At 34.1% G+C, this 21,567-nt stretch overlaps 2 protein-coding genes across 5 annotated transcripts in view; one reads left to right on the forward strand and one right to left on the reverse strand.

Moving 5' to 3' along the window:
- The window catches only part of LOC118744326 (UNC93-like protein), a 45,731-nt gene extending 35,823 nt beyond the window's left edge, over positions 1-9,908 (forward strand). Inside the window, exons 3-9 of the mRNA XM_036477242.1 lie at positions 3,615-3,715; positions 3,774-3,965; positions 5,463-5,712; positions 6,013-6,172; positions 6,238-6,505; positions 6,572-6,734; positions 9,570-9,908. Of these exons, the coding sequence (XP_036333135.1) occupies positions 3,615-3,715; positions 3,774-3,965; positions 5,463-5,712; positions 6,013-6,172; positions 6,238-6,505; positions 6,572-6,734; positions 9,570-9,636 (1,201 nt within the window). The 3' untranslated portion in view covers positions 9,637-9,908. The remainder of the gene's footprint in view (positions 1-3,614; positions 3,716-3,773; positions 3,966-5,462; positions 5,713-6,012; positions 6,173-6,237; positions 6,506-6,571; positions 6,735-9,569) is intronic.
- A 1,951-nt stretch (positions 9,909-11,859) lies between these two features.
- LOC118744327 (pneumococcal serine-rich repeat protein) overlaps positions 11,860-21,567 on the reverse strand; it is a 211,003-nt gene continuing 201,295 nt past the window's right edge. For 2 of the 4 annotated variants that reach the window (XM_036477246.1, XM_036477245.1), the window contains exons 8-12: positions 16,741-16,921; positions 13,470-13,523; positions 12,758-12,841; positions 12,472-12,620; positions 11,860-12,372 (exon numbers count right to left, since the gene is read on the reverse strand). In XM_036477246.1, the coding sequence (XP_036333139.1) occupies positions 12,248-12,372; positions 12,472-12,620; positions 12,758-12,841; positions 13,470-13,523; positions 16,741-16,921 (593 nt within the window). In that variant the 3' untranslated portion in view covers positions 11,860-12,247. The remainder of the gene's footprint in view (positions 12,373-12,471; positions 12,621-12,757; positions 12,842-13,469; positions 13,524-16,740; positions 16,922-21,567) is intronic. The other 2 variants (XM_036477244.1, XM_036477247.1) reach the window with 2 other exon arrangements.

Genomic DNA, 21,567 nt, shown 5'->3' on the forward strand with positions numbered 1-21,567 from the left:
ATAAAACCGTGTGACAAAAACAAAAAAATTCGGAACAAACCAAGCAATCAATATACTTACGAAACTATTGGCCTTTATGCTTTAAGTTTTTCTCTCTGACGTCAAGACTTTTTTTTAAGGATTTTGTATTTTTAATGATATGATTAATTCCAAACATTATTAAACAAATTCAGTGCAATGTAGAATAACAATATGGGTACCAAAATAAAGAGAAAATTCTGTAGAATTATTAAATAAATTAATATCTTTTGGTTCACAAGGACGAAAGGGCATCGAAAATGCTCTTAATTAATTTTATTATTTTAAACATATAAAGTTAGACATATATTTTTTCAGAAATAAATATTGAAAAATTTCAAGAAAATTCCATTAAAAATTAAAAGAACATTTTCAATACCTAATCGTCTTTATGCACCAATAAATCTGTTTGAATTTGTACAGAATTTTCTCAGTAATAATATTTTTCTATGTTTAACGGTCTTTAACAAATCGTGTGCCAGAAGAAAAACTAAAAAAAAAAATGACTGCCGCACGTTGTAAATAATACATTAAAACAAGTAATTTTTAATTCAATTCTCATAAAAAAAAAAAATAAATATATTTCATGATCCAATGATCGGATCTAAACCAGATTAGTATGGGACCACCTCTGAGGCACTATCTTTCCGATGCAATCGAATCGGTTGACGTGGTCCGAAGTTATGCGGTAACATACATAAAAAATTAAATAAAATACAAAAAAATATTCCGACGAACGGATAACCTCCTCCTTTTTATGAAGTCGGTTGAAACCCAAACAGACTTCAATTCTCATATAACAATTTAAGATTATCGTTAATTTCTTCAGGATCCAATGATCTGATTTAAACCAAATTAGTATGGGGCCACCTGCGAAGTAACACCTTTCCTTTAAAATTCACAATTAAGTGAAGGTATCTCATTTTGACAAGAATATTGATTTGAATTTGATTTTACTTAATTGTGAATAAAAGCGAAACGCGTCCATCGATTTTCATGATCTATGTCTCATTTTGCTTAAAGGTTATGTGACTTTGCGTGAAAGTAATACGACTTGCCTTTTTTTCCGTTTTGGATTTTTTATGAATTTAAAAAATAAAAAAATTTAATATTTTAGGCAAAAAATATTTTTTTTCTTCATACATTTATTTTTACCGGCAAAACTGTTGATTATATAGAAAAACATTATATGAACAGATTAAAGGAATTGTAATTTTTAATTTTTTTAAATTTGTTTGAGCAAAATCGGACTAGTGGTTCTCGAGTTATGTAAAAAAAAAGACCACCAAAGGTGACAATTTCCCCTATATGATAGTTACTAACTTCAAATCGATATATCTCGATTCCTAGACGTGACCCAGCGAAACGCCGGGCCACGTATAACTTGTTTTTGACCGATATAACATTTCCCATTGGTTTCATCCCATCCCGATTTTGACTGTCGCATAGTGTAATATGCTTCAAGATTTTTTGGATTTTTTTGTGACCATTCGAAATTTGAAACCCTGTGAGAAACTTTACTTTTCCGAATTTTTCGGGACTTATTTGAATTTTTTCTGGTTTCTTCGGAACTGTTCGAGACTTTTCGAAACTATTTCGAGACTTTTCGATAGTTTCTCGAAACTTTTCGGTATTTGCTGGAAATTTTCTGGGTTTGGCGGGATTTTTTTGGGACTATAGGGAGCTTTCAGGTCCAAGAGAGTATTAAAATATTAACTCTGCCTGTTAGAAATGCCTGAAAACTGAAAAAAACAAAATTTGTTTGCTCAAATCAATAAGTTTGTATCTGGGAAGCTTTGGCTATTTTCGCCTCATTACAACACAGCACAGATTAATATATGTACACTGATCATAATATCGATAAATATATCGTTAAGATATTTAAAAAAAATTCCATAACCTTAACGACAGTACAAATAGAATTAGCGGCTTTTAGAGGTTGCCATGAAAAAAAATAATAATTCCAAAAATACACTGATAAAATTATGTAAAAGTTTTGCGAAGCTCAGAAATCTCGCCTGCTAAATTCTAAAATACACAAATTTATGCAAAATCTTAATGCTGATTTATTGAAAGATTTTAAAAATTTACAAAATTAAAATATGTATGTATTTATGTATATGCGAAACCATCGACGGCGAAATTAAATACATTTGTCAATACTCGCACAAACCAAAATAAGTTTAATATCTGCGTATACACTTCCACCTCACACATTCCCTCTCCACACTTATTTATGTACATATCCACATGATAATCCCCATCCCCAGCGGCATAGCCTACGCTCCACAATAGAGGAATTCTAGAAGTCTTGCAAAGCCTTTGCGCGGTGCACAGATTGCACGGTAACAACCGTTTTTACTATGGGACAGCTTTGCAAACCGTGCATTGTACAAGGACTTCGCAAGACTGCGAGAATACCCGCAATGATTTTGTTGACCTTCACTTGGCTTTTGTTGCCTTCAAGCAAGCATATTGGTATGTACATATCAATTTTTACCAAAGCTAGCGTTTATTGATGCAGCTGTTACTGCATGAAAAACCCCATGAAATCTCTATTGTCCATACAGAGATATCCATGCATTTACACAACATATGTATGTATATGTATGCATGTTTATATGCAGATGCGTTTGCATGCTTGCCAAAGGCACTAAGGCATGCGCGCGGGCCTATACAGCAAGGGTTAAACTCGACCAAAGGCAAACAGCATCAAGCGAAACTTTATTATTTCCACAGCCATAGTCTTGCTGGCTTCCTACGCTTTGCTTTTACTTTGTTTACTAGTACATACATATATTTATGTATATTTTGTTATACGTGTGTGTGTGTATGCACTAGTTTTGCATTGTACTTTATTGCAGTGTGTGCATTAGTTTTGTGTTGAGTAGCTGCATTCGCTTAATTGTTTACAGTAAAACTACAAACGAGTACATAAATCAATAACATTGTAAATCCGCCTGTAAATATGCAACAATATTGTATAGTGGGATCAGCTGCTGCATAAGTTGGCATATTGCATGCGTGCAATTTGAGAGGAGAAAAACAAAAATACAATAAAATTAAGTTAATATGTTTGCATTGTGCGGCAGCGCATTCCCATCCGATGGTGGAGATTATTAAGTGAGCATGCATTGTTCTGAGGCCATAATGTGCAAACACAAAATCGGCGTTGCACTGAAATGTGTGCGAAAGCGTAAAATGCTTTTGAAATGTTGAAAAGTCAGGGTAAATAGTAATACTTGAAACAAAAGTTAATCGGAAATGGTTGAGCAAATGATGCGAGGAATATTGAATGCCTCTTCTTTCGAGGCTCATTGACCAATTAATGGTTAAAAGGAAAATGACCGATAACTATGGCGTAAAGCCACGTGGAGTGGACTAGTGTAGCTTGATGTAGTTAAGCTAAATTATTTCAAGCCTCTCAGAACCATAAAGTTATCTATACATGTGTAAATTTAAAGTTAAAAAAATTAGTTAAGATTGCACTGACACAAATCTTGCCAATACATCCATCCAGCCCATTAAGTCACAATCTTTTGCCTATAGTACTAATTCATATTTTTCATTAAAATACATAATTTCCCACATAACAGATGGTTTGGCTGCCATCTCACTATGACATTGGCTTTCTTCGCCTATATGCCGTTTATGGCAGCGCAGTTCTATCCACGCTTCGAGACACTTATACCAGCAGGTTTGCCATTTGCAGTACTTTCAAAGGAAAACATAGTAAATCTTATACTGCTTTTCAGGTTTGATGGTCGGTTTTGGAGGCGGTCCACTGTGGTGCGCAAAATGCACCTACCTCTCCACAGTTGCGGAGGCACTGACTCAGGTACGTGGCAATGAGTCGCGCAAGGATGTGAATACAGTGAAATTCTTTGGCCTTTTCTTCATTTTCTATCAAATGGCGCAAGTATGGGGCAACTTGATATCTTCTTCAGGTGACTATAAAGTTTTTATAAGTGATAAAATAAGTTAAAACAAGTAAGAGCAGCGCTGTCTTCGGCTATGCCGAAGGCTTCATACCTTTCATGAACATCTGCAAATTTTACTTTGACAGATTACTGCTTTTGAATACATCTGCATACATCGATAGAGGAGTTACATACTTATATAAAAAATCGCATCTAAACAATCAGAGGTATGGAAGATATACTTTATATGACACCAATCTAAGTGATTTTCACCGCTATGTGATCGGTATGTAAACCGGTAACACAATTTATTGGGTTTAGTTTCCTACATAAAGGAGATATATGGCAAAAACTGGTATCTGAACAATCAGTGCTATAGGAGATAAAGCTTATACAGCATAGATTTTGATGATTTTCTCAGTAGACTTTGTATTATTATTTATAAAATATCTTACGAAATTTATCGGTTTTAGCTGTTCAAATACAGAAGTTTTACAGTAAAATCCCATATCTGAACAATCAGATGTATGGAAGATATATGTTGTAGTCATCCGATCCTTGTTATTTTCACTGTAAGTATTCTGTTAATGATGAGTGAAAATGGTGCGAAATTTCATGTTCCTAGCTGCATAAATGGAGGAGTTATGATAAAAGACCTCATATCTGAACAATCAGTTGTATGGGGTCTGCAGGTTGTAGTGACCCGATCTTTGTTATTTTCACTGTAAGTCTTCTGTTGATAATGAGTGAAAACAGCGCGAAATTTCATGGTCCTAGCTACATAAATGGATGAATTATAACGAAAAATCTCATATCTGAACAATCAGTTGTATGGGAGCTAAAGGTTATAGTTACCCGATCTTTTTAATTTTCACTGTAAGTTTTCTGTTGATAATTATTGAAAACAGTGCGGAATTTCATGTTCCTAGCTATATAAATGGAGGAGTTATAACGAAAAATTTTATATCTGAACAATCAGTTGTATGGGAGCTATAGGTTATAGTGACCCGATCTTTGTAATTTTCACTGTAAGTATTCTGTTGATAATGGGTGCAAGTACTGCAAAATTTCATGTTCGTAGCTGCATAAATGGAGAAGTTATAACGAAAAATCTCATATCTGAACAATCAGTTGTATGGGAGCTATATGTTATAGTGGTCCGATTCTTCCGGTTCCGACAAATGATTAATACATTTTAAAAACACACCCACCTACCAAATTTGATACGGATATCTCGAAAACTGAGAGACTAGATTGCATACAAACAGACGGACAGACGGACATGGCCAAATCAACTCAGCTCGACGTTCTGATCATATAAGTATACATTTTAATGGGTCTATCTCTTTTTGTTCTGGTACTTACAAACATCGGACCAAAGTTATAATACCATTTCATGCTCATGAAAGGTATAATTAAAAGAAAAGTGTCTACTAATTTTATGACAAGAACAAGTTTTCTTTAAATTTGCATTTTCCATTTTCCATTACATACCTACTAACTATCAACCTCCTTTCCTTCCAGTATTATCCTTTACCTCTTCGGCTACCGCAGAGGTAAATTCTACGCTCGAAGCTCTCGTCACACCACCGCCCATAGAAAGTCGCGTGGGTGAACTGTGTGGCGCCCGTTTCTGTCCTGGCATTAGCGCTGAAGTTAATCCGAATTTAATGCCCCCCGAGCCGGCGAAAATCCAGCTGCTCACCTCAATTTTCCTGATTTGCATGGCCTCAGCAGTGGCGCTAATGCTCTTCGGCGTGAACTCCCTGAAGCGGTAAGCGGTCTTTATAGCTTGAAACACATTGAAAACGACGAGCCGCTGCTTCCAAATTGTTATCTTCATTATCTTAACGTTTTGTCGATAGCGACATGAATTTTTTGAACGCGGCAGCGAATTCTTGAATTGTATGAGTTTGGCAAAAAAAAAGAAAATAGAAATAGATCCAATTAGGCCACAACCACAGTCGTGGTAAATTAATTTGACAGCTGTGGTCCGTAGCCCGTCGTTTCCAATGTGTTTCAAGCTTAACTTCAAAAATAAACCATTTTCTAAGCCTTCCTTCTCTTTTCACAGCTACGGCGTGCATCGCACCGACTCCGGCGATGGCATGTCCGGCTTGCGCCTGCTTACCGTGACCATAAATATGCTGCGCAAGCGTCGCCAATTGCTCATTCTGCCTATTACAATGTTCATTGGATTGGAGGAAGCCTTTCTGGCTGTGGATTATACGCGCGTGAGTAGTCATACAACTAAGTAACACGAATTGTCTCGCTGATATCTTTTCAATCCCTTCCACAGTCGTTTGTCGCCTGCGGCTGGGGCATTTCGAAAATTGGTTTTGCCATGATTTGCTTCGGCGTGGCCAATGCCATCGCTGCTGGCATTGCAGGCGCTCTTGTTGAGCGATTGGGCCGCATCACCTTGTTCGCCGCCTGTGCGCTCTTAAATGCTTCGCTTTTCATTTACATGTTCTTGTATGAGGCGCGCGAAGGCGATTATGTGAAGTACTGCGCATTTGCAGCAATTTGGGGTATTTGCGATGGTGTGTGGTTGGTGGTGGTGAATGGTGAGTTTGGCTGTTGTCGCCGCTAAATGTTGTTACTCATTGCTTTTGTGCTTATATCTTTTGCAGCTTTTTATGGCATTCTATTTCCAAACCATCTCATCGCCGGCTACAGCAACTTCCGTTTGTGGGAATCAACTGGTTCGGTTATTGGTTATATAATCAGTTCACAGTTGTGCACGGGGACGAAATTGGTAATACTGCTGTGTGTGTTGGGCGTCGGAAGCGCAGGGTAAGTTCCTCGAAAGTGCGAAAATTGTTGAAAAAGCTGGCGCTTGACGCCATTATTAATAAGCTGTAAGCGAGGAAGCTGCTAGCTTTTAGAACGGATGCACACTTGCACAGGATTTGTAATTTTTTTAACGAAGATGTTCATAGGCAGTGAGAACCAAAAAAGAGAGGCAGAAAAACTGCTTGAACTTAGTTGCTTTATCATAAATGAATGTACATATCTTTAAAACTTGTGATGGCTGTTTTACCTTGATTGTTGTACATGGGCGTAGCCAGGTAGGGGCAGGGGGGTGCTCGAGCCCCCCCTAACTTTCAAATTTTCCTTATATATATATAAAATAGTACCCTGAAATGCCAGCTTAATAGGGTCGACGCCGATGCTCCTGAGGAAATATTTCGAATTCGTCATAAAGTAGCACTCGCAAGTCCCAACTCCGGTTTCGCTGACCACAGTAGTTTTGCGAAGAACACCTTTCCGCAAAAATACTGTGGTTAGCGTAGCTGTCTTTTCAATTTGGAAACTTTTTCGATACGGTCCTACCTGTAACATAGGTCAAAACAAGTTCTGACTCCACATTAGGAAGTGGGCCTTTTATAGAAATACCAGGTAATCCTGAAAGTTTTGCAAGGCGAAAATTTGTTACGGCGCTTCTTGGCTCTAGAATGGTGGGATCTCTAACAAACTGCTTGATCGTGGCAATTGCTATATCTACCGAGTCCTATCCCGGAAGGTTGTGGATGGTCCTACCTTTCCTTGTCAGTTCGTCAGCTTTGCAATTGCCATCAATATTCCGGCGTAAACCGGCAACCATATGAGTAAAATTCTATGTAAATATGTACTTTCAAAAAGCTACGGCATTCGGTAGGGGACTTCCCTTTGTCTATGTGTGAGTCGAAAGATTTCAGGACTGCCTTCAAGCGTTGAATTTTTGAGATATTTTCTGCCACTTGACGACATATGTATGTATATTGATCATAGCTGTACAAATGTTGATTTTCAAGTGCTCCAAAATTTAATTTGTTCCCCCCATAAATACGGCCTCATAAAAAAGTCCCATGGTGCCTAGTCGGATAATCTCAGTGGCCAAATGGCATCCCCTCTTCCGCAAATTATGCGCCTAATAATCCTCTGTTGCAATGAACCATATCCATAACTCTGTGGATGATCAGATGTCCTTGTTTGCTTTGTGGCCTGAATTTTGTATGGATCAAGTTTGTAGGGCAATCGACAAATTTGTTTCTTCGGCCACACTTAGGTTTAAAATCCTCACCAAGCGTTTCTGTTGTTGTCACGTTTACGTTCACTATATAGATATAAAAATAAAAAAATGTTGCGGCAACACTGTTCGCAAATATTTTCTACTTATTTATCTGAGGAGTAGCTGAGAGTAGGGATGCCAATTTTGGAGGGTAACATCGATACATCGATGTTTCGATGCATTGGAAAAATAAACATCGATGCTAAAATATATCGCCAGAAAAATATCAATATATCGATGGTTTCCGATGTTTCACAATTTGTTAGGTTGCAGTCACATTAAAAGGACAATTTAAAACTTTTCAATTACAACTCTCTGTAATTCAATTAGAAAAATACTTACATATTTATGGATGTATTTCCCTGTAAGTGCATGCCGTAGTAAGTTCGCTGAGACTAAAGTTCAAAGGCCCAACCGACTCTTTTTTATTGATTAAGTAAGTTAAGATTTTTAATATCGAAAGATACGAGTAAACTCGGAATTTCTGAGTGTTCACATAAAGAATAAGTAATACAAATTCATGGCCAGTCAAAAATTGTAGGAGCATAATGGGTAAGTTGAATTCAAGTCTGCGTCACACTAAAGTCGATGTTAAAACATCGTTGAAACTGGCATTGATGTATCGTCAATTTAGCGATCTTGGGCAATTGTAAACATCGATGGCAAATATCGAATTTTGAACCGATATTATCGATGTTTCAAAAATATCGATGCATCGTTTGCATCCCTAGCAGAGAGTATCTCTTTGAAAATTAAGTAAGACAGTCACAATAATTAAGTCGCAACTACATAAATAGTGAGTGACAGTAAGCAAGAAAAATCTTAGTTTATGCTCCAGTTTTTCAGTACTCTACTCAGTAAGATTAGTTTAAAGGTTAGCAAGCTGGTTTGAACTACGATTAGCTGCTTAAATATCAGCCAGCTGAACACCTTTTACGTGATCTAAGTTTAAACTGGCGCTAAGCGATTTCCGCGATAGCGCCTGTGGATATACTTAGATTTTTGTCATTTCATCCCAGAAGATAATTTAGGTAGGCCTTCTTAATTGAAGCCATCCTAAGAGGCCTACCCAAGAAGGGCTGAAAAAGTACTTCCTTGAATGCCTTCTAGAAGGGCTTATCCATTTACAATTTATGCGAATGCATAAATTTATATTATTTAACATTACAAATGAATTCCAATAAAAATTTTAAGTTACAATAACACATATTTGATATAAAACTTAAGAAAATACTTCAAAGATGTATGATTTTTAAAAATTAAAGAAGCAACTTTAAAGAACTCCTCCAAAAGGCGTTCTGAAATACGTCCTATAAAAGCCCTTCTGGAAGGCCTTCTATGGGTAGCGAAAGAGGAAGCCCTTCAATTTGTGCCACTCCATACAAAAAAGAAAGGAGAAAGGAATGTAGAGTGGAAGGCCTCTTGATTCACAGGAAGGCCTTTCGGAAGGGCTTTTAACTCCTGAAATTATCTACTGGGATGTTGTAGCCATAGCACTGAAAGGTTTCCATTTATTATTTTTATGCTATTTTAGTTGTCTATACTCACTTACTTATATTTTTTTTCTTTTTTTTCAGTTATGGCGTTACCGAATATCGTTTGCGTAAAAAACAAAAAGCGCTGGAGCTTATGTTGAGTGATTAAATGTGGGAATTTCTGCAACTATTCCTTAAAGTGTGTTTTAGTTTTAAGTTAGAGAGATTAAGATATTTTAAATCAAAAATATATAGTTAGCACTTTTTTTCGTGAATAAAACTCGATTTTTTATTTATATTCTTGATTTTAGTTTTTTTTTTATTACAATCCATTTATATAATTTCACGCATACACACGCATTACATTATCAGTTAATTATGTATAGTGTTAGTACAATGGGGGCTTGTTCGTTTTATTTTAGCTATGTACACGGTTACATACATAACTACTTACATACTACTGAGTATATAACTAAATTACAGTGCTATTTTATTATTCATTTTTAGCATTTCTTTATTTTATCGTTTGCCTAGTTTACAAGTATTTATCTAAGTGCTAGCGGTTGTTCATTTTGCTCTTAGTAATAAATACTTAGTATGATTTGTTTTGGGTTTTGTTTTTTATACACATTTTTTTTACTATTAATAAACTATTACTTTACATATTTGTTTTCACGCTTACAACAAATTACGAATATAGCACATTGCGTTTGTTTGTTTTTTAATTTTATAAGTATGGTGTATTTTATTTCAATTTTTTTAAAACGTTTTATTCGCCTGCTTTAGCTGCGATTTTACATTGTTTTGTATTCTAATTCTGTCCTAAATAATCACAAAAAATAATAAGTAAGCTATTTACATTATTTAAAAGTAAAGAGAAAGATTGACTAAAAATATAATTTTTCATAAAGTAATGATATTGGAGCGTTTCTTCGAGCTACGGCTTATATTTAACGGATTTCTCTTTTGAAGTGGTTTTTTTGAATTTTATTTTAAAGGACAGAACACTAGATAGTATATAACTGAACACTTTATAAACTAAACTTTTTCTCTGAGTTTATATATGATTGGAAAATCAAAAATAACTCAAATAATTCAATTAAAACAACTCAAATTGTATCAATTCTGTTTTGATAGCTCTTATATCCATACCTACTTATTTACTTATAGTTCCGTAATAAGCACTTAACTTGCTATTCGTATACAATTTTTATTAGTTGTTGCTAATTAGTACATTTATGATATAGAGTACAAACAAACATAAATATTATTGCATAAGTTTTTTCTTCAAACATTCATTCACACATATGACACATTATTTACGGTGTCATGGCCTATTTTAGCATGATTTTAAAAACAAATTTTTGTTGTTGTCTCTTTCAATTTTATATACTTATATTCACATTAGGGTGCATCACTCTTCATTCAAAAAAAAAAAAAAAAGATTCGCTGTCGTTTTTCCATCGGATTTATACAATTTATTTTATCATTTATATTCCGTTGATAAACTGTTCCAAAATTTGTATGCATACCTTTTAAGTTGAAAAGCTCCTATCATTCGAGTTGACTTTGGAAAAAATATTTTTTAAAGACTACTGTTATGCCAAAAATATCGATTTTTGGAGGCCTTTTCAAAACGGTCGAGCTCACTTAAATCTCAATATTTTTCCGAAACATTTTGGTGGAAGTCTTTTAATATAATAAATTTTATAATTCCTGTGGAAAATCCTTGATTTTTTTTTGGTGAGGCACCCAAATACATACAGATGCGATCAACTAATGAGCAGCGAAATTCAAAATGAAATTGTTTGCCAAAATGTGCTTATTTATTTTTAACTAAATTATCAAATTTTGCTTTCGAAAACCTTACATCCTCCTATTCTGGCAAACAAAACTTATGTATCGTATATAAATTTGTTTTCTTTCTCTACTTTTAAACTATAGCTTTCTCCTATTTACACTTGGTTGAGTTTTTGTTAATTCTTAGTTAATTTATTTTTTTATTTAAATAATTCTATTGTGGCTATCACATTTCCTATACGCACACAATACTATATGTACAAATACAACTTACAATTTATAGCTCTCAGCCTATTCCATTAAATGTTTTGCATTTATTTTATACTTACATGAAAAATTGCATCAATGATCCTAGAGAGTAAAGCATGAAACTCTATTTTTTCGTATTGAGATAAACGTAATTTACTTAAAGACATAGAAAAACTGCTTGCTATAACTTTATAAGTAGCACATAAACATATGTATGACTACATGTATGTACATACATACACACCTATGCAATTTGAATTAATGACCGATTTTTTTTTGTACAAATATGTATCTAAATTTGTATACATAGTAGTTATTATAGAAATCAATAGCAAGCCATGGAGTATTTATTGTGTTTTGCTGTGCTTAAAAGTTAAATGTTTTTTTACAAACTAATAAATACAAAAAAATTATTACTCGCATCCTGCTGAAGTAATTCAGAGTTTGATGAAAGTGAGCTACATAAAAAATTAAATGTCTTTTGTGGAAACAGTTTTTGTTTTTTTTTTTTAATAGACCCGCAAATCTAATCTCTGAATACATAATTTCCAGAGAGCCATGGCCCTCAGCCTTCGTAAATTTTAATCAACTCTCCTTAAAAGCGTCTCTTTGCCCGACTGCATCTTGCTGTTTCTTCGCCCTCAACATACATGCGTAGAACTCTAATAGAATTTGCCATTCTCTTCTTTTTGCGCTTCTATCGGCCAGCAATCTTTCGTCTGTCACATCCCTTACACCATTCCCTTGGACATCATTCGCACTGTATTTTTCAACGCTTGCCGCTTATTACAAAACCAAATGCGTATCACTTCGCGTTCATAACCCAATTGGTGCGCCAAGCCGGTTATTTCGGTGCCTAAAAGAAGAAATAAGAAAAATTTCCATCATCAGCAACTCGCTTGTTCCGCTTGGTAAAGTGTGAAAAAAAAATAAAATTTTCGAAATTACCACTCACCCGATGGATGGGTATTGCGCTCGAAATGCGCATTTAGCAGCTCCAAAGCCTGTGGCGTAAATGACGTGCGGCGCTTGCGCTTCTTCGATGGCTCCACGCCTATGTAATCGGTTAAGTGGTTCTGTCCAGATTTATAACGATTCCAGTGGCTATCAACGTTGGAATTGTGAAGAGCAACAGTGAAAAACATGGAAGAAAAAAATAACAAACAAAAAAATCAGCTGTTAGTTAAAATCGAGTTCACGCTTGAGATCGCCGTCGTGTGGAACTTCTTCCATACTCTCACCTCTCTTCGGCCTCCTTCATCCAGCGTTCTAAAACTGGCTTGATTTTCTGCGCGCTCTTTGGCGTTATATCCAATTTCTCAAACCTGTGCGGTGATTTTATTTTTTTTTTATTGAAAGGAAAATTTGTTAGAATACTGAAGGCAGGATTTCAATGAAGATCTTTATAGGCAAATAAGTGCAAGCATTGCATATCTGTGTATGTGTGTGTGCTTAAGTATGCGCAAGTAGACTGAAAACTAGCTGTGGAAAATTTAAGTGCCAGGACATTGTCAAAAGTGCTAAAGGCAAGCAAATAATTACATCAATAAAATATATCTGCAACGCTGCGAAAATATTTCATTTCACACATTCTTTTTGATTTTACTTTTGTTAAAATACTAAACCTTTTGGCAATGCCCTGGCCAATATGGTATGACATGAGAGTTTGTTTAAAAAGAAAAATGAGATAATGACTTGATGGGAAGCAAGCAATTTGTTATGTAAAAGAAACTACAGCGCATACTTAGTTTTCTATATAAAACGGTAATTTCTTTGGGTTAGTAACTTCTGGGGTGTCCGTATGATGTGTTTTTTTTTTAGATTTATTAGTAAAAGTACACTAGTCTCTAGCTACAATTTGATGTTGTTAAGTTTATAAAACATAGTCGCATACACTGCTAGTTGACTGACATATGTATGTAAGTGTGTGTTAAGTATTTTAGATCCACGTACATGTTTTGCTGCTGCGACGACAGTTGGGCGGCGTACATCTGTGCGGCAAGTGCACTGTTGTCGTTTTTTTGTTTTGTATTTCATTTGAGTTTTAATAATTGCGTAGCAAAAACGAATAGAATAAATAAAAATATTTTATAATTTTTTTTTTTGGTATACAACTTATTGTGTTTTCAAGGATTTTCTTTTTTTTTTGTAAACTTAAAATCACATTACACTTAAATGTCCTGGCACAGTAAAAATTCCAAAGAGTTTTCAGAACACTGTAATTATTTTGAAATATTTTTTTTATCGGGAAATGCCCTTGTGTAGATAATGTATTTAATTTTGTTTTTTATGTCACCGAACTACCTAAGCTAAATTTGTTCGTATGTGCTGGAATTTATCAACTTTTTCTTCGCTTGCTTCACATAAAGTTGAAAATCAAAATTTTTGGTTGTGATAAACTTCCGAAATTCTAGGTCGATTTTAACCAAATTTAGTTGTAAATATATTTTTGCTACAAAAGGAAACATATACACCTTTTTAAGAGTTTCAGTAATAAATAGTATCTATAATACTACTTTTGTTTAAAGGACTTTAAAAGAAAGAAAAAATTATCTAGAATTTAAAACAAATGGTTTTTTGGTTCCCAAGGACGAACATGTATTGCAAATGCCCTTATATTTTATTTAATTTTTTATTGAAATAAAGTTGGAAGGACGAAACTCCAGGAAATTGTTGTTTGTATATTAATTAGCCCTTAAAATATTTTTTTTTGTAAATTTACATATACAGTGAAACACAGTCATTTTTTGTCCGCCCAAGAGAGATGTCCGCTCAATTGAAGGGAAGCTTATTTTAGAACTTTTTAATGCTTTAATTAATTGAATAGTCACTATTTCTTATTTGAATAAAAGATATTGATATTACATCGTTCAAACAAAAATGTGCATGTATTTTTTCAAAAGTGCATATTTCATTTATGTGCGTAAGTACATATCGTCGCTCGAATAAAGAAACAGTGTAAATGCCACATACACTATTATTCGATAATTGCACCATTGGATAGACAATCCTTTAATCTATTAGAAAAATCTTTAGTTTTCTTAAATATCTCTTTGGCTTACTAATTTATTCCCGAAAAATGAAATGGTATTTGTATGGTTTGTAATGGTTTATAAAAACTTCCAATTCGTTTTTTTCAAAACTATACTTTTCATGTTACACTATTTCATTATTCCAGCGACGATATCAAGTAATAACAAATTAAAAATAAATACAACATTTCAGTCTACATTTCAGTAAACTACAAAAACCATAGATTCAGTGTCAGTACCTTTTTCATCAATAGTTTTCATGTTTTTATCAGTAACAAAATCTAACCAGAAATCTAAATTTTTGCTCCATGTATTTATTATTATCTATTGTTATAAATTCATCAGAATTGGAATTGGATTCTCCAAGGGTTTCTGATAATTCAAATAACGAACCTAAACCACTACGCAAACCAAACTAAATGTGTGCATAAACATCACATGTTATGCGGGAAGTCCCCCAATTTCCATTTAGTAGTCCGCCTATGAGGAGTTCGCGTCCGCTCAACGGAGGTTTTTGTTTGATTTGTTATGAAAAGAAATCTTAATGTCCGTTGATAAGAAGTTCGCGTCCGCTCAATAGAGGTTTTTGTGTCAATTTTATGCAAAATAACTGTCCGCTTAAGAGTGAGTAATTTATTCAGAAATTTATACTTAAATCTTGGTATAGGAAAAAATTTCCGCCCAAGGGAGATGTCCGTCTAATAGAGTGGTCCGTTAGGAGAGGTTTCACTGTATTCAAAATTTTTCAATGATATTCAAGGATAAAATTTTAAAAGGACATTTTCACTACCTAATCGTCGTTATGCATGAAAAATATTAATAGTTTTTTATTCCACAGAATTTTCTCTTTCATTTGGTACCCATATTCCATCACAAAAAGGAGAAGGTTATCAATTCGTCGGAATATTTTTATTTTTATCTTTATGTATGTTATTCTATTTATAATTATTTTTTTTAAAGGAAAGGTATTACCTCACAGGTAGTCCCATACTAATTTGGTTTAAATCCGACCATTGGATCATGAGGAAATTAACGGTAATCTTAAATTTTTATATGAGAATTGAAGTCGGTTTTGTTTTTTGTAAAGCTCTTGCTAAAAATCGACTATCCGGCTGTACGGTTAGTCGACTAGTCGATTAGCAACTTTTTTGTCGGTTGGTAGTCGAATAGCAATTATTCGATTAGCCGCTCAAATTCGACTAACCGTTCACTTTCGACTAACCACTCACTAACGAATAGTCTGAAAATCGACTAACCGACTTTATTCGAATATAAAAAAAAACAATGTTTACGGTAAGAAAACAACTAGTCGAAAAATCGAAATGGACGAAAAAAGTCGACTAGTTGCTAGTGAACGGTTAGTTGAAAAATTCGAAAGGAAACGGTTATTCGGTTAAGTGCAGTCGATTATTGAAAGCCTTTTTCTATTCGACTTATCGATTAGTCGACTATCAAGAGCTCTAGTTTTTTGCTTAAAAATTACTTGTTTTAAATAATTTTTTGAATAAATCATTTCTTTGTAATTTCAAAGTCATTTAGAATGTGAATTCAGAGAAAAAGTTTTTCCCCTGCTATTGCAAGATAAAACCTATATCGGTGTATCCTGTTCTTATGCCACATTGGCGTTAAACCGGCCATATGTAGAAAAAAAACGACGCGTCCAGAAAACTTTAGAGAGATTGTATTTTTTCAAATCAAAACCTGACTTAAAAATAAACAGTACACGTACTGTTGAAGATAACTTTCATGTAAATCTGGTCGTATGCCTGTTCAATTCCTAACGCTTTTCCTTGTAACGGCAAGAAAATTCCATTTAAGCAAATGCGGATAGTTTTTGCTCGTGTCTATCAAACAATTTTTACTTCGTGTCTGGTCCTTGGCTGATCAGTAAGAGGTCCTGTTCCTACGAATCCCTTGCAGCTCTTTTCACCCGAGAATATCTGCCACTTCATTGCTTTTAAGCCAGAAACAACTACGAAGATTTATGTCACAAAATCACACAAACCCAGAACAAAAACTACAAAAAAATCAAAAAATAATCAGCGACATTACAGGGACTTTGAGAGATGTTTTTTTTAAGAACTTTATGAATGTGTTCTAAAAACTCTTGTTTCATAAATTTTTTTATGTAGCTTTGTTATAATTTCTTTTATATTTTTAAAAATAATTTCCTTATAATTTACTCATCTCACCTGCATATGGCGCTTTGGCTGTACGCTGGTCCCTCAGTCACCGACAATGCCTGACCCACTTGTGTCTGGGTGAGACCCAACGATAAGCGGCGCAGTTTGAAAGCTTTGGCGAACTCTTTGATCTCATCCAAATCGATGCCTTCAACGACATTTGTGGTCGCCTGATTGATGGTCGGCTCATCTATGAGGCCAAAAGAAGAGTGATAGAGGAAAAGAAAAAAAAAAACAAAATTAGACTTGGCGAAAGGAAATGCTACTTAAAAATATTTTAAACTAATATACTTAGATACATATAAATACAACGACTAGAGCTAAGCTAATGCTTATAAAATATAAAAGTTATTTAACGGTTATTGCTATTAAACTTTCTTATATAAAAAGAAGTGAACAGGAAAAACCAATTTGAAATTAGATATATTAAAAGTAATTTGCAGTTGTATCAAAATGATTGCATCCTTTACTTGTTGCGTAACTTAATTTTCTTCGTAAAACCAAAATCTTATTTGCGCCGCCAAAAAGTGTAAAAAGTCTTGTTTTATATCTAGCAAGTTTATGCCTAAATCGTTGTGACACATTGGCAAAGGCGTTGCAACATAAATGAGACATTCGACAGCAACGTTAATATCCAGTTACCAGAATAGATAAATTGAAGTTTCCAAAAACATAACAAAATGTTACAACAACTTCCTTAAAGGCGACTACACAGCGTTAGTTATACATACGGTGACCAGATTTCTGTGGACAAAATGTGGATTTTTGTAATGCATCGAATCCGGACATGGAATGTTGTTTTTTTTTTTTTAATAAATAGACATACCATCTTTTAATACAGTTTTATTTAAAACAAACAACGAGAAAAAAACTTTAAAAATTTGCTAAAAATGTATACACAAAATATATAGGGTGGTGAGAATGTCAATAGGAAGGAGACATTTAAGCAAGTTTAGGCACTTTTCTTTGTTTAAATTTTTTTTATTATTTTTCATGAAAATATCCTTAGCTTACTATCTAAAAAGACTATGTAAATCAAAATTATTAGAATTTTTATATATGCTGATAAAAATTTTAAACATTTAAACAGATTTTTTAGAATTGTTTTGAGTATGATTTTTGGTAACTTTAATGTTCGCGTGTTTTCTTCCATACAAAGTTTCTTCGACAATTTTTTTGTATGGAGAAAATGAGTAAATAATACCTTCCACAAAAAAAAAAAAATACCAAACATCAACGGTAAGTCCACGCTACTTAAAATTTGCACTTTGATTTGAATGGGCTACAAAACTGTATACCCGAAATTCTTCTAAGAAATCTAATTAAAAAGCTCAAAATTTTGTTGAAACTTTTTCGAATTTAGCTAATTTTCATAATGAGCTACACTTTCATAAAAAAATAATAAACAATAAATAATCGAAATAATATATAATGTAACTGCCAAAGAATGTTAAAATGTCTATTCCCTATTAATATCTTTGCCAGAGTATCTACAGTTTATATTTTTCATATCCATGATTTTTTCGAGGGAATAAGTATTTCACTAAACTTAAGTTAGAATCGCTTCATGAAAAAAAACTTAACAAATAATTATAAAAACCTTAAAATAAATTCCGGCAAGAGTGATAGGCTGCAATATAGGGAGAGTACCAGTTTGACCGAATAAAACATAACCAAAGATCATAGAAAGTAAAGACGCTGTTTATGTTTATGGCTCGCTTATATTCTATGTTCTTCGTGATAACGAAGTTTGTAAGAAAAATTGCTTTTGGTTCAGAATACAAGGAGACTCTTTTTAAATTAATAAAGAAAACACTGAAAATCGGGGCATAATTGGTACAAATATGAAAAATCGGTGCACTTATACGCCGCGACTTTTAAAAAATATTCATGGGGACAATTCTCTCCAAATCGGCACTGTCCCGCCAAAATCCGTACGAATGGTCACCGTAGCTATACATTACTTGAATGCAAACTGCCGGTAGCGTGTAAGAACTTTAACCAAAGCATTGCAAACGCTGCTGAGCCAATTTATTGCAGAGCGGAGTGTGCCAGCGTGCGCGCATTCATGTATCTACATACTCGTATGTCGTATGCGTGTTTGTGCGCTTTTCTTAGCGCCGCAGCAAAAGTTTTGTGACTTTTAATAGACACCTGTGCCTCTCAACTTCACCACCTTTTCAGCAGCTATCAAATTGAAGTTATCTACGGAAGGCAACAGCCAATAATATTTGACTAGTAAATAAGACTTGCGAAAACTGACGCAAGTGTTGCACGGGGATAATGCGATTGTATGCACAAATAGAAATCCGTGTGTCAGCCATACGGGTGCGTGTATGTGTTTTTGCTTTTACCTGCTCACAGTCTCATAAAATATGAATTATTCTGTTGAAGTTTTCAACGGTTCTACTCGCTTGTCGCTACTCCGCTGCTTTTGTTGTGTAAGTGTAGATATTTGTTGGAGTCATTATATGTGGAGATAAATAAACTTGCATGCATAAGCTTTTTCCTTTGTAAATATATTGCATTTTAAAGTTGTTCGTCAATCAACGGGTTCCTCAGCCGAAAATGGGATTTTTCTTAAAACTTTCAGTGACTTCTGTAGGCAGCTTTTCAACACCAAAGTTTGCAAGTCAGCCAAAAAATTGTACAAATTTGGTTAATTAGTGTTACAAAGTTTGTTAAAAGACCAGCAAGCAGCCCATTTCCTGAGAGGAATAATTGTATTGTTTTATGGCAATTTTAAAAAGGAGGATGGTCACCACCAATAATGTTAGTCTGGAGATAAACCAAAAATAACTCTTGCTAACAGTTGCTACTTTGGACTCGGTAGGCGGTATGCGCTCTCTCGACGAATAAAAATCACGCTCGACAAATCTCTTATCATGCCCGTCTTTTAGTTATATGGCGAAGAAACTTGGACGATGTCTAACAAAGATGAGAAGACCCTGTTCGCGTGGGCAACAAGTACCAAAGAAGATGGCAAGACGAGCTGTACGAGCTTTTTAACCGACTTCGAAAAAAGGAGGAGGTTATCAGTTCGTCGGAATATTTTTATTTTTATTTACTTTTTTTATTTTTTATTTTTTTTGTGTATGTTACCGCATAACTTTGGACCATATATATATTTTTTATATGAGAGTTCAGGTCGGTTTTTTTTTGCTAAAAATTACTTGTTAATGACATGGCCATAGTTGAGCACATAAAAAAAAACGACGATTGCGCTGGCCTGGCCATGTTGAAAACATCCTTCAACTCTGGGTCTATGTGTGGACAACGAAAGCAACACCCACTAAAACATTGGAGGACCCAGAAAAACCTGTCTGCACTCGATATGAGAAACTGGCGCAAATTCGACCAGCAAAAAGGCAATCAATCGGAGAAGATTCTTGGTGTCGGCCTAAACTGACCAAATAAGAAGAAGAATAGGTCTTTGAGCACCTTTCTACTTCCGTCGAAAGGTGGGCCTAACATGTGTTTTGCTTTAATGTTGATTTTGGCGATATGTTTGTCCAGAGGGGCGAACGACAACAACAAAATCAACAATTATTGGCGACCAAGTGTTGCTTCTGCTACAAATGTGTGTAACGAATTTGAGCTTCTTTAAATATGTCAGCTGTAGTGAGCTTTGTAAGGCACTATGATTTCCCTAGTATGATACTACTTAAATACTATCTAGTTCACAAAAAGTTTAGCACCGCTCGAGGTAGAGAACAGACTTGAACGCAACCTCATATTTAAAAGCAAGTAGAGGAAAAGTCGAGTTAGGCGAAGTTCGTTGAATTTTATTCCACTAAGTGATTCATTATTTTATTAATTGCTTTAATTTCTTTCTACATACTCTGCATGTACAGTCAGTCAATAAAGTTTAGGTACAGCGAATTTTTTACAATACGGGCAACTATTTTTAAATATTTTATTTTTCGCTGATTTTTTATAAAAATATGGTTAATTCTACAACAAAAACCCCAAAAATTAAAGTTTCAAACCTTGTGCAAAATTAAAGAAAATTCTACAAAATTCCATTCAAATGTTGCACTTTTTATTTACGCTCTCTAGTAAAAAAGTTGAGCATGTAGTTTTTAATCCATTCAATTTTAGTTTAACAAAGTGCAAGTTTGAGGTGGCTAGGATTTACCATTGATTTTTAGAAATTTTTTTGTTGGAGGTGTCGCGCATTTTCTCCATATAAAAATATAAAACATTTAAAAAATAGTTGCCCATATTTTAAAAAATTCGTTGCACCTAAACTTTATTGACTGACTGTATGTACATTTGGGCGGGTCAAAAAACATGCCATGTTATTTTAATTCCATATTCTAGAAAATAAGTCTTTGTTCTCTGCGACAATGTCTTCAGTCTACGGAATGAGCTTCAAAAATTGAAAATAAGATTTAACAACGACTTGTGTAGATCAAATTCGGAACTTATTTCTTATCATAAAGGCGTAAAAAAATTAATTAGGCAAATTAAGAGTAAGTAACATGAATATTTTAATCAATAAATAAATAAATTAAGTAGGAAATAAAGGGAGAACCAAAATTTCTTTTCTAGAATAAGGTACTAAAATAGTACCCTTTAATATCTATAAAATTTTAGTATCAAACATGTTGTGTGTTTCGACCCGTCCTAATGTACATACAAAGGTAGTCCAAAGCCGTAGTGCACACTGAAAACACGAGTATGTGGCCTAAGCAGACAAAAAACAACTAAAAGAAAACAACTTAAAATTATTGCACGAATTTCATAGATGTATTGCCACCAACTAAAGAATGAAAGGTGAAACCAAAATGAAAAATTTGCTTAGTAGTTTAGAGAGTTTGGTTAGCCAAAATT

Source organism: Rhagoletis pomonella, unplaced genomic scaffold (assembly GCF_013731165.1).
Source record: "Rhagoletis pomonella isolate Grant_MI unplaced genomic scaffold, Rhpom_1.0 Rhpom_scaffold_00008, whole genome shotgun sequence".
Taxonomy (NCBI): Eukaryota; Metazoa; Arthropoda; class Insecta; order Diptera; family Tephritidae; genus Rhagoletis; species Rhagoletis pomonella.